The sequence below is a fragment of the Rhagoletis zephyria genome, unplaced genomic scaffold (genome assembly GCF_001687245.7).
Source record: "Rhagoletis zephyria isolate East Lansing unplaced genomic scaffold, Rhagoletis_zephyria_1.1 Rzeph_scaffold_00536, whole genome shotgun sequence".
Classification (NCBI taxonomy): Eukaryota; Metazoa; Arthropoda; class Insecta; order Diptera; family Tephritidae; genus Rhagoletis; species Rhagoletis zephyria.
The window spans coordinates 181,764-195,613 of record NW_016157620.1 but is presented as its reverse complement, the minus strand read 5'-3'; the positions used below and the strand labels follow the sequence as shown (position 1 = coordinate 195,613).

Sequence of the window (13,850 nt, the reverse complement as noted above, 5' to 3'; positions counted from 1 at the left end):
AAATATGCGACCTGAAGGGTAGTGTTGTTAAGTGAAAAAACTGCTCTATTGTGAATTGTTAATGGGAAAGTGCAGTGGAAATTTTTTTTCCTTATATACGTGTCTTATATTTTAAATAAGTATATGTATATATTAAAGAAAATTTTTTAATTATTCTGTTTATATATATGTAGATACTAAATTGATATGTGTATCATCGTTTCAAGTACAAAACCGCGTAACTAATATGTTTTGGCAAAAATTGGATTTGCTCTCACAAGCTCTTGGCTCATTTCTTATCCATTCGTCCTGAAATAAAATACTAAATAGAAATGTGATTGCTTCATAAAAACGAGAACCACTTTGAGTTATGCATTTTTTACTCTCTAGAAAATAATTTATGCAACCTCACATACACGGTTTTGTACTTTAAACGGCGATATGTAAGAAATTAACCCCCCTCTAGCACCCATAATATTAATTTTCAAAAAAAAAATGTTATATATCCTTGAAATCAGGAAAATACGGCGGGTCACGCCTACTTTTCCATTTTTGCGGTGAAGTATCGCTATTCTGCACCGGTCCCAGAACTTGAAAACGGAATGAATTTTCCTGAGTTTTGCACAAAGTTTAGAAATAAAATTTTTATGCTTTTTGTTGTAGAAAAATTCTTGTGCCGACGCTTTTTGCTGTGAGTATGTGCACATACATACATACATTTGTATATGTAAACATTGCAATGGTTGCTTTATTATAATCATCATTATCAAGTAATCCACTCATATTTAACTTTTACTGTTTAAGTATCAAGCGTAATGCTTGAAATACAATACCGGCGAACGGCAAACTTCGCCGAATTGGGCGATGCTGTCGTTCACCGTTCGCCCAGCTATTTCGCCTACTTAAACAGAATTAGAGCGGTAGAAAACAGCTGATCCCATTTGGTCGCCTTTATAATTTGGGTGACCATATTTAGAAAAAACTAAACCATATTTAGAAATGAGGAAATGATAACAAATATAAATGTAAAACAAAGAAAGATTATTATAAATAATTTGTTTCAAGCCAGATTTAACGAATCCACAACTATATTTTTCAAACAACAAAAAAAAAATCGTGTTTAGGTTGTTTTCTTTTTAAACTTTGAAAGCACAAAACAAATACGGCCACCTTTGGCACGCACAGCTGTCATCGCCCAGCAGAGCGATAGAAATAAATCTATCGCCATGAAACGCCGCCAAGCGAACTTCGCATTTCGCTTTGGCTGTGTTCAATTTCATATGCTTGCGGGTGTTCTAATTTTGACAGCGCGAATTTCGCTGTGGTGAGTTCGCCGTTCGCCGGCATTGTATTTCAGCTATAAAGTAAAGCATTTACAAAAAGGTAACTATGTATAACACAACAAAGCGGGAAACGTTTTCTGGGACAATAAACTCAAAATATGTATGTTTGCACGTCAAATGACATTCTTACCAAACCTATCGTGACATGGCGTTCTGCTGTTTGATTTCTTACCAAATGGAAAAGCTAAAGCAATGTGATGATTAAAGCTTTGTATGCATGTATTTTTTTCTATTTTTTATTTGTTCGCACTTTTTGTGGTGTATAACTACTTAAGCAAGCAAAAATTTCGATAGCTACTCGTAAAAAGAGGGCTGCTGACCTGATCTGATCTGCTTCATGCGTCCGGTTTCTGTTTTAGGCAAAGAACATAGTGCAGCGGCGAGCAAGGCGAAGAACGAAGCAGCGAACAAAGCGTTAAAATAGCAAAGATTTGATGCAACAAACAAAACCGACTTCAATTCTCATATAAAAATTTAAGAGTACCGTTAATTTCTTCATGATCCAATGATCATTTCTAAACCAAATTAGTATGGGACCTTACCTTTAAGAAAAAATTATTATAAATAATTTATATATAAAAATAATTCGGCTAACGTGGTCAAAAGTTATGCGGTAACATACATACATGTCATACTAATGTAACCAACTATTTCATAGCTCAAAGAAGTATAGGTTAGGTTGGGTTAAGTTAACGCCGCGAGCCGACTACAAAATTTCGAATGCAGCTCAGTGTTTGTTCAGAAGTGCGAGCCAAAATGCCTCGCGAAGGTTAGACAGTCTAAAAGAAAGTGTGACTTCCTCTTGACAGCTGATACAAAAGGATCAGTAGAAATTCCTAGTCTTACCGCATGAATACCAATCGCACCATAGGCTGTCAGAACCCCCATCACTAGCCCTTGAGATGTAACGTGTTCTAAAGTTCCCTATAAAAACATTTTCCGCAGCAGAGAAACGTCTTCTTTTCCTTTTTAGGTCACAAAAGGACCCGCTTTCCTTTAGCCTAATAGCAGTTCGTGCTGCGACAATTCTGTCTGCAATATCTGCAGGCGCCGTGCTCAACATATGTATGTTAAGCGCCATTGTAGGTGTGGTTCCTATTGCTCCGCTAATTCCAGTTTTACAAGTGTAGCCTTCTCTAGGAAGTTACGCCAGACAAGGGCTCCTTGAAACAATATAGGCTTAAATCTGGTTTCATAGAGCTTAATAAATTAATTAAGGGCAAGAGACCCTACCTTTTACCGATAGCTCCCCTACAGCAGTACATGGCAACCGACAACTTTCCTACACTTTCCTCAATGTTGGGCTTCTACGACAGCCGCCGTTGATCACCCACCTATTTACCTGGTTCAGGTAACTTTGAGCCAGATCAAAAAGATAGAAATCGTCCCTCAACCAAAAGTTCCACATCATCTAAATAGGGAATAACCCGACAGTCCACTTTATCCAGTTCCTCTAGAAGCTCGTTCACAACCGCAATCGAGAGCAGAGGAGAGAGAACACCACGTTGTGGAGTGCTCCTATTGACTGCACTGAATGCAGACGCTCCCCCACTCCGCCGCGACAGTTCCGTCACGAAGTAAGCTTATTAGGTTGGTTCCAACCCCCAGGTTATGAATATACTTGACTATTGCCTCTGGAGTGACATTGTTGAAGGTCCCCTCGATAACGACGATGGCCCCTACTGCATAATCTTCATGCGTGAGAGATTCCTCTGACCACTTTACCAATGTGTGCAGGACGGTATTCACAGACCTTTTCTGGCAATAAGCATATTGAGCCCTTGAAAGGTCTATCAGTCTCTCTAGCATGAGAGCTTTTTTCCCGCCTTCGGGATGAACGCAACACTGACTACCCTCCAAGCCTTGGGCATGTACATAAATATCATAAATAGCATAAATAGCATCCAGCCAATTGCACGACAAGGCCTATGTGACGATCGTCCAGAAGAACGGAGAAGTACAAAATATCGCAAAGAAGTATATTTGACTGTACTTCGAAGTACGAAGTACAAGAGCGAAAAAAAAGTACTGTACTTCCGAAAGAAGTACGGTTGGTCACATTAGCCATACCATAACGCCATAGCCACAACCATAGCCATAGTGACCAATTAAATTTTGGTTTTCCGCCATAATCAGCTGATATCTGAAGTGCGAGTAAGAACATGTTGCCAGACGTTAAAAAAAATATTGTTCAAAGCCAACGTTTGGTCATAGGTCTGGAATATGAACCATTTAGCTATGCAAAAACCAAAAATGTGGCTCGACAGAAATTCTCACGCTGATTTCAACTGTAACAAAATTATTTGGCGAAAAAATATAAAGAAGATATAAAAGGTTAAATTAAATTTTTTTTATTTTTTTAAATATTAATATCTTATGAACTACTAAATAAATGAAGACAATTAGTTTATCTTTCAATTGCTGTACATAATTTATATGATTTTTTTTATATCCTCAATCCAAAAGTACAAAAAAACGAAAAAATAATAATTTTTTCATAAAATAACATTGTTTAGCAAAATTTAATACTTAATGCAAAGGAAATTTATATTATTATTAAGAAAGCACAAGCTAGTACCTTTAATTTGTTGTACATATTTTATTAGATCAGCTGTTGAGTTCTAAGAATTTGGTGTTAATTTAGTGATAGTGAAAGAAGTTCTGCGCAAATATGCTACGATATTACACATTTTCAACGTCTGGCAACACCGACATTGTTGACTACGAAAAATAAGCAGTTGTTGGTTATGATACCTATAATCGATGATAGTTAATGTGGTTACGAAGAGCCTGGGTTCAAGGCCAGTCCAACCCAACATAAAGAAAAGTTTTGTAAAAGCGATCGCCCCTCGGCAGGCGATGGCAAACCTCCGAGTGTAGAACAGCTTTATTACTGCTTTTTTTAATGCACTTAATATATACTGCAGTGTCCCCATCTATGCTTATGTGTATGCGCCAATCTATTAATCGACACCGTTATAACACATGATCAAAATTTTTTTTTAAATGGAAAAAAATCCGCAACACCCTCGACAAAAAAAAAATTCTAAAAAATCAACGGTAATTTTTAGCGACTTGAAACTTCCACTTTATTATACTAAAATTGAATGGGCTACAAAACTGCATACCCCAACATTTTCTATATATTCTAATTAAAAATTTTGTAATTTTTATGACGATTTTTTTAAGTTTGATTAATTTTTTTGCAATTTGTGCAAGCTTTTTGTTATTGTGGTTTCTGTTATAGATTGAATTATATTTTAAATGAAAATTATTAAAAATAAATAAATAAACATAATTTGCAAGCAAAATCGTTTTGAATTTCGTTGCTAATTAGTTGCACGCATCTGTATATTGTAAAAAACGCGATTCTTTGACACTTTGGCCTCGTTTATCTCAAAATCTCGAGCTGATGGAAACTTTGTACTTACGGATTCGTAATCAGCACAAAAAATACCATTAAAAACAGCTTTAACATTTGCCGCACCAAAATCAAATTCGCCCTGTGTTATCATTGAAGTATCGTTTTATGAAAATTTGTATGTATCTGGGTCATTTCCAAACAAAGTGTACATGGCAGATATTTTTTAGATATATTTTTTTTAAGATTGATAGATTTATTCTTGGAAAACGTTTATTGAGGTGAAAATTTGTGCAGAATACGAAACTGCTTTCAGGCTCTTCAAAAATTGATTTTTTTTTCTTAATTTACATTTTTGTAAAATATTTTCCAGAATGTCACTTTTTTAAAAGTAAGCTGACAAAATAAATAAGTTTAGCAACTGTTAGTGAAAAGTATATTAAATTTATGATTTTTAAACCTTTGCATATCACTTTAAAACTCCTTTATCAGATAAACGAATGCTTATTTTTTTTTCACCTTCTTCATGACATTTTTCATGTTTTCATGTCGTAGTTTTTCTTGGGAGGCAGGCTTTTTGTTAATCTTTCTTCGGCAACAACTTCCCACTTATGCTATTTGAAAACTTTTGGAGAAAAAAGCTATTTAAATAAAAAAATCCCTTTTCCCCTAAAAGTGACATTCTGGAAATATTTCAGAATCTTATTTTCCCAAAATATAAAAACAAAGAAATTATTGAACCTCCTGAAGCAATAAACACACATTGGTAATTATATTCTTTTTAGCTTTTTTTGCATAAAACACTGGGTGACATTAACATTCTTCGCCGAAGTTTTTCATAAGCATCTTTTTTCGCAAAATTTTTTTACGCGCCTTTTTTCGCCGTCAAAACACTAGCGCGCGCCTTTATTCGTGTGTAGTGACGATTTAGCCTTACTTACCATGGTGCAATGATAAGAGCGTCCACGCAATTCTCTGTCAAATTGAGAAACAGAAATTTTATTTCGATGTGTGAACCGCCAGAAAGACCTTTCTGTCACATTTCGGAAATCAGTTTCAGAAACAAAAGTTGCAAGATGTGACTGCAATCGATTTCGGAAGTATATTTCAACTTGCTCGTGCTGCACTAGCAATCTGCAATTCGCCTTTCGGAAAAAAAAACTTTTTCGAAAGACACTTTACATACAAGGCGTGACTGCTCAAGCAACTGCTTTGTGAAATTTCTCAATTTGATAGCCGTTTCGAAATATATTGCATTCCCATGTCTGACAGGCTCTATAGATTCACCCAAAAACACAAAATAATTACTTTTATTTGGTTATTTCTTATGTCATTCAATCAATAACTTTTGCGCTTTTAAACTGTTGTGCACTTAGGCAAAAAAAAAAAAAAGAAGTGGTTGTGGTTGTCAGGTGCGGTTATTAAGCTACCGGCGCCTGCTTAACTCTTCGAATTTCCGAATTCAAAGTGTATAAAACCATATAAAAGTTAAATTAGGTAGATTAATAGTTTAAAAAAGGCATTTTTGCTGATATAATAAATTAGTCGCGAGTCGTTTTTAAGGTCTTTGCTTTTAGTTAATTATCTAAAAGTGATGATCTCTGACGAAATGTAATGAACTTATTTTCAAATAATTTACGTTTTCTTGCAGGCTGTGAAACAATTCATTGATCTCTGCAATGGGTCCACTTCGAGCCGTAAACGTAATATTTCCCAAACTACCGCAGTAAAATTTTTATATGCCCGTAAATTTGATATACTCAGAGCTGTTTCACTTTACGAACAACACGAGCAGATTCGGCTAAGAGAAGGCCTTTATAGCATGAATATCGACGTAGAGCCTCTCTACTCGGAGCTACAGACTGGAAAGTTCACAATATTGGTAAGTGATAATCTTGACTATGTTTTTTTTTTTTGAATAACCAGCTGGAATTGTGTGTCGTTACAGCCTTCTCGTGATACCACAGGTGCTGCTATCGCTCTTTTCACCGCCAACAAGCACAGCCCACTAAGTGTTACACATACCATAACGTTGCAGGGCATTGTATATCAACTCGATTGCGCTCTGCAAGACCCGGAAACTCAAAAGGCCGGTCTCATCTTTATATACGATATGAGTGGGTCCAAGTACTCGAATTTTGACTATGACTTGTCACAGAAGATATTAACATTGCTCAAGGTATGTAAGAGTCAATCTGCAAATATTTGTATATGTTTTAGAAAATAGTGGTCAAAGGTTTTAGATACCTTTTGCAATTAATTTATAAGAGATCTACAAGCGGCCTGGTAAACTATTTGGACTGCTCAAGAATAATCTCCATCTAGAACATATGCATGTAATGTATATTGGCGTGGGCCGAAAATTCTTTTTTTAGAATTTTGATTGGTAATAGAAAAAATATGTCTCATAATGCCCTTAAAACAATCTGTGTGAAAGATGAGAATTTTTGGTCAATATCTTAGGCTCGACCAAGTCCATCAAAGTTCAAAAAAATTTTCTTAGCTTATTTCGATTCTCTACAGAAAAGGGTCGATATACCAAATTATGTGGTGGTGTCCCAGAAGTTTTGACACCTGATGTTTTACAGCCTGCTGTCTCACTTTTTCCTTACAAAATAACGGAACGGACATATATGTACTTCTGTTGAAAACAAAGGGGTCTTGTGCTGGCTCAAATGCATTTATTTAATATTTTTCAAATACCAACCAATGAAATGTTCTCCGCTTTGTTTACTGTCGGCTCGCCAAGATGTGTGTGTTCTCGCGTTGTCGTCGTGGAACAAGCCTCGGACGTTTCTCATTTAAATTTAATTTTTGCTTCCTTGGGTAGAGCTTAAAAAGCACCATACCTTTTCCACCCCACCAAGCTGATAGCACAACATTTATCTAATGAAATTTTGCTTTTGATCCAGACCGTCAGCGTTGCACATTGTTTTAAAGAACACAATTTTCATCACCAGGTATTAGAGCTGGGAAAACATCGATGTTCGGAAACATAGATTATTGTTAACATCGGTGTCTGCCAAAATCGATGTTTCCGATTTTTTTATTATAAATTTTCAAAGTAAAACTACAAAGTTTACAAAACGACAATTTTATTGCTAGAGCGATCTATCAATTGCAAGGTAATGTTTTTTTTTTTTAAGGAACAACATATTATTAACTATATTTGGTTTTAAGGAGCATCTGCGGTCAGAAATGAGCTGCCCAGCCTTGCTGAGCATGCGTTCTGATTTGCAGGACGTAGCTGACATAGTCTTATCCAACACCATCACGATCTTTTTAATCTAACGATATTGTATTTTTGGAGACGTATTATTTAAAGCAGTTAAAAATATAGAAATATTTTATCTTCACCTTGTGGTCTTAGAGGCAGTAAGAAAGTATAAAAATGAATAAAGTAAAGAAGTAAAACAACGATGTTGAAATTTCAAAAAAGGATGTTTGTGTAATAAATAAGTAACAGATTTTGTTGATACAAAAACAAAATAATTGAAAATAATAAGAGTTACTTTAACCGATTTATTTGACATTACGAGACTAAACTCAGGTTCAGTAAATCATTTTTGGCTGAAAATATTTTCTTGTACGTACCCAAAGATTTCTGGCTCAGTCAACGTTGATCAACGTCATAAAATAATGCCTTGATATTTTGGAGGAGCACTCCCGCCAGATACAGATGAATTTCAAGTATAAAATGCGGTTAAAGAATATTTTTTTTTATCTGTAATTTTGATCGCCAAAAATCTCCAAAAGAATGGCAGGCGTATCTAAACACATGTAACATCTAGTTACATGCTCCTCATACTGCCAGATTCGGCTAATTAAACATTGCATCTATTACTTTTTCGTGTTGTGTACTTTTTGGCAGAAATGCTTTTAATCCATTGCCATTTCATTTTTTGACGCTGGACATTCAAAATCTTAAATAATAATAATAGATTGGCGCTTACACATATGTTAGTGTTTGGCCGAGCTTCTCCTCCGATTTGTGGCGTGCGCCTTGAAGTTGTCACACAAAGCGGAGGGACCTACAGTTTTACGCCGACTCCGAACGGCGATTGTATTTTTATGAGAAGCTGTTTTTTCATGGCAGAAATACACTCGGAGGTTTGCCATTGCCTGCCGAGGGACGACCGCTGTTAAGAAAAAACCTTTTATTCTATATTTTTGCGATGTTGCTTTGACCAGGGTTTGAACCCAGGCATTGTGGAGTGGAAGCGCGCACTGCTTACCACTACACCACAGCGGCCGAAATCTTATCACAACTAATTTATGATATTTTATATTTTATCTACTTTTTTTAGCAGCTACCTTCATCTTAACGAGAACTTCCAACCTTTCGTCTATTATCAATAATTATCAGGGCAATACGGAAAATAAGTGCTATGAAAAGCTCCATAAATGACCAAAACATGCTCTTAAGTATGGTAAATCAATGAAGTTTTATTAAATTTTTTCGTAGTTTCACGGCTATACTCAATCCTGACTCTTGCGTCCTTGTTCGCGCATGTGCGAGATGCGGTAACCAACTCGAGTGGAGCCTTGGGTCACGGCAGAAAGAGAGGGAGCTTCGGCGGGGCCCACTTCGACATGTTCCGTTTAAGGGCTCAATGAAGTCTGCAGCGTCGGTTCACTAGTAGGTGGGGCTGTAAGCGGGCGTCTATCTTGGAGCAAACGGGTCGCTATATAAACGTGTGTTCGGTCAAGAAACCATCCCCTCCCAGCAATGGCTTGTGCGCTGGGTTTGTGACCCGCCACGTAAAATCCACTTCCAATGAAAAACATACACAAAACCTCGGATGAGACTGGCCCTTTCGGTGGCGACCATGGCAAACGTCCCTTAATGGGGAAGGGTGCCTCTGCCCGCCTGGTTGAGAGCCACAGAAGAAGAATATATATATTTTGTAATAACCTCGGAATCACAGTATAAGAAAGCATGATTTTGAATTATCAATCGATGAAATTTAAATAAACTTAATTCTGCTGGGGAGTACTCCGCTAGATCTTCACTGCCAGTTGTGGAGCCAGTAAATAATACATATTTTATATTAGCAATTTTTGTATAGCCAGGGTTTCTGGCCAATTACCGATATGTGGGTGGAGATTCAAGAGTTTGCGTACCTTCCCTTTTGGCTTCGTTTCAGGGCAGCTGTAGTGAAAGGCATCCACTATGAAGCTCTTCAGTTGATTAACGGTGTTCTTTAACATCATATAGTCGACGCGCGTACTACTAGACTGAATCGCAGTCAGGTTGAATCTCAGATTATCATTGTAATTGTCCTAGTCGGTTTTCCTGGGGACAGGCCTTGACTTGACCTCAGCTCCCAGTAAAAAATTGGATAATCCTGTGGGCGGACAGAGAGGGCTGAGAAGAGACTTCACTGGGGTTTCCTGTAGATAGTAGGCCGCAGCGAAAACGACTACCATAATTCCGTCGCTTGTCGACAGCGTTGTCTGCACCACGACCAGGTCCTGTGTTTGAAACTCTATAATGCAAAAATGGTCAATATTCTTCTTAAGCACTACACATGCACCAGGCTTCTCGCAATAGCTACTCGGATGCCCTTGAGGGCTTTCGAACAACTAGGCAGCCGAGTGGTACCCTCCTGTACTGTCCTTGCCCGGTCGGCCTATCCAGACTCCTGGTCCAAGGTTGTTGGTCGGTTGCGCAGGTGAAGTAATTTGACTGCTATTGGCGGGCGCGGGTATGTGATGTTGTTGTTGCTGCTGCTGCCACATTTTCAGCTTTACGGCGGCTGGCGCGAGTTCATCTCCTATACCTTTGCGTTCCCGTTCCTCTTTCTCCATCTCCATCCTGACACTCGCCAGGACTCTGGCTTGAGGAGGTCTGGCCTTGCGGGACTGCCTCTTCTGAAAGTCTCGAGTCGTTGCTGCTCGGCGACCTGTGGTGTCTAGTCAGCTCCTCGCGTTGTCTACTGCCAGAACTATAGGATTTTTCGGTGCGTGCGAGTAACTTACTGCCCGCAAAATCGTGCGTGGAATGCTAGAAATGTCCAATTACAACGCGGTTATGCGATAATGCGGGTAGCAACAATAAACTTATTATTCGGTGTGAAATGGCTTCATTTCCGGCAGGTAAACTCTTTTTATTAGGACACAGTTTATTGAATTTAAAAATATTGAAAATCCGATAGAAGAAATCATAATTTCCATCTTCACTGCTCAATTTCTCGTGCGATGCGTCCCGCATTATCGTAAAATCGTGCCTACGTTGGACATCTACATTTGCCAACATATGTTTCGGTTTGTAATCTGCCCGCATTTAACGCACCGCACTTCTCGTGTCTACGCTGGACGCAGCGTTAGTATCCGCCGTTGTCAGAAAAGCGCCGTTCTTGTTGCAAACTGTCCAATAGGCACGGTGTCGCATAACCCCCTGGATTAGGAGGGGGCAGTTCTTGCTCAGTCGTAGCCTAGAAAGAGAGTAGCGCAGAATCTGCGAGAGCGGCTGCGTTACCCCAATTCAGGTATGAACTGGTTGGAGATTCAACTAAGCCCCGCACCAACGACGAGGGCGACCGGCCTAGCGAGGACTTACAGGGACCAATGCACGAACGAAACATCTGTTTGCTAAATGCCAATAATCGAGGTAGGAAGCGCCGTAACAGTATCGGAAAGGGGCAAAATGAAAGATGAATTAGCCGAAGATGAATAACACCTACCGCATTAACGAAAGCTATGAAGACGAAAAAATCTCCAGACCTGCAGAGGCAACACAACCCAGGTGCACCGCTATCAAGAACAGTCAAAATCCAAACATTTTAGTACGAGCTCCAATGTTTGTGCCATGCTCGAATTTTTCATGTGATATTAAATATTCAGTCTCATTGCGAGAGTCATGTCGAATGCCAGTCGTTTTTCGAGAGTTGAATCGTATCGAAAACTTCAAGTCATTGCCTAAAATTTCCACTCGACTAGCGCCTTAAAACCGAAAAACTTGGCAGCCCTGCATAGTTTCAGTCGATTTTCATCGCTTACTTATTTCAGCACGACACTAGGCTATGTTGTCGAGTCGTACAATCCAGCCTGATTTACGACTTACGCAATGAGACTGATTGCCTCACGGTGTGAGTTTTAGCGTAACCTGCGTGCGATCTTATTGGAACACCCTTTACTTTCTACATACATAAATGAATGTAGGCGATGTACGGAGGCCTAATTACGTCTTATACAATAGGGCTTTTAACACCCTCCATTTTTTTTATTAGTTTTCCCAGCATTTTTTTTTTTTTGAAATTGTAATTTTGTCGGTCTGTCGATCACCAAATTATAGTGGTGATAAAAGGCTGTTCGAGGCACGTAGTAATAGCGGAATTACTGCCGCATTGATGGAAATTTGATAAAACGTTGCAACTCTGCGCTTATGATTTCGACTCGAACTAGTCCAAGCTTGGGAGCTTATTTTTTACTAATGAAAAGGGTAGGTGTAAATAGATAAATTTATTTATTTCTTGGCTTACTTCATACCCTTTTCATTTCGTTGAATTAGATTTATTTTAGAAATTTGTTTCTAGTTTTTTCTCCTACACTGTCATATCATTTCAGTGACTAACAAAAATAAGCTACATGTGCATGTCTGTATGTTTACAGTAGCAAATTCTATTCAATTGAAAAATGTGTATAAAGACCCATGGTACAATAATTACAGGTATTGTCTTCCCAGAGAGTGCATATTCCGATCTGCCTTATTTATGATGTGTTTCATTGTTGCCCAAACTAAAAGGTTTACTGCTAGGGAAAGGGGATATTTCGTTACCCCAGATATCATATATGTACATGTATTTTTTTCAACAAACCTTCTTGCAGAGAACTTATTTAATTTGCAAAAGCAGAAAAAAAACATTGCTTAGTTTTTTCTTTTGCTTTGAAAAATTATAAAAATTAAATTGAGCGAAAACAAAAAGCAAAGCCATATACAAAAAGTAAAAGAATCAACATTGAACTGCGTAAAAATGAAAATAAGGGAGCACGAATTTCGATGTGAAGCAAAACTCTCTGGGAAGACAATAAATACCTGTAATTATTGTACCATGATGGAGACCTCTGATATTTAGCTTAGACTTAGACAAAAGGGCATATTGAGCTTATTATTAAAGTCTCTTAGCCGTAGGTGAGAGGTGAGTGAAGACTTGTCTCATCGACCACTGTCAGTTACACTCACGCTTCATTCAAGTGACACGACTTGTAAAGGTAATCTCTCTCAGGTTTTGTTTTTGCTTTCGAAGATCGCTGGTGCTTACGCACATACGAGGGCACACTTACATATGTACTTACGTACATACATATGTACAACATATAAGAACCCAGCAAACCTTTACGAGTTGTAAATGAATCGCGGGAGTTTTATTTCGAACTTAAATAAGATTCCAAAATGAAGATGTTTAACTTTTTACGAAAGTCGTCTTATAAGAGCCTCAATTCATAGATTAAATGAACCTCAATATGAGCCATATCTATTATAGGCTCTACTAAGGCTCCGATTGATCTCACGTATGACTTATTTTAAAATCATTTACATACATACATATGGCACACCGTCTTTCTTAGCACATAATAATCATAAGGACAAGGGAGACTTTACCTTATGTTTTTTTTTTAACAAATTATAAGAGAAATTTATTTTTATTTTTACATCAGAGCCACCAGCGGTTCCATTTTTTGCAAATCCATGTCCTACCTCGTTTCAACTCGGTTATCTCGATGAAACCTAACGAGACCATTTTTGGCAAATATGTTTCTGCTTACTAGTTTATTTCAGGGCGAATGGATAAGGATTGAGCCCCAAGCCACGTAGAAAGATTCACATGTGAGCCACAATTTTTTGTTTTTGAAACTCAAAAATTCTTGGGGCATATGTTTGCGGGGTAGATATGTTTTATATGCATGTATTTATGTATGTACAGTGACGAGCAAAAGTATTGGCACAGTGAATTTTTCGCAATATATGCAAAGTTTTTTATTCTACTTTATTTTCCATAATTTTTTATAAAAATATAGTTCATTTTACACCAAAATACATAAAAATAAACTATCTACACTTTGTGCATTCTGAGGAAAATTCAATAAATTTGCACACTAATTTGCAACTTTCTATTCAGATCTTTTAGAAAAATTCTAAGTATGTAGTTTTATAGTCCATTCAA

At 37.5% G+C, this 13,850-nt stretch overlaps 1 protein-coding gene across 1 annotated transcript in view; it reads left to right on the top strand.

The window, feature by feature from the left end:
• Positions 1-13,850, top strand: part of Ptpmeg2 (Protein tyrosine phosphatase Meg2) — a 39,262-nt gene that overhangs the window by 4,727 nt on the left and 20,685 nt on the right. The window contains exons 2-3 of the mRNA XM_017612422.1: positions 6,335-6,565; positions 6,632-6,862. Of these exons, the coding sequence (XP_017467911.1) occupies positions 6,335-6,565; positions 6,632-6,862 (462 nt within the window). The remainder of the gene's footprint in view (positions 1-6,334; positions 6,566-6,631; positions 6,863-13,850) is intronic.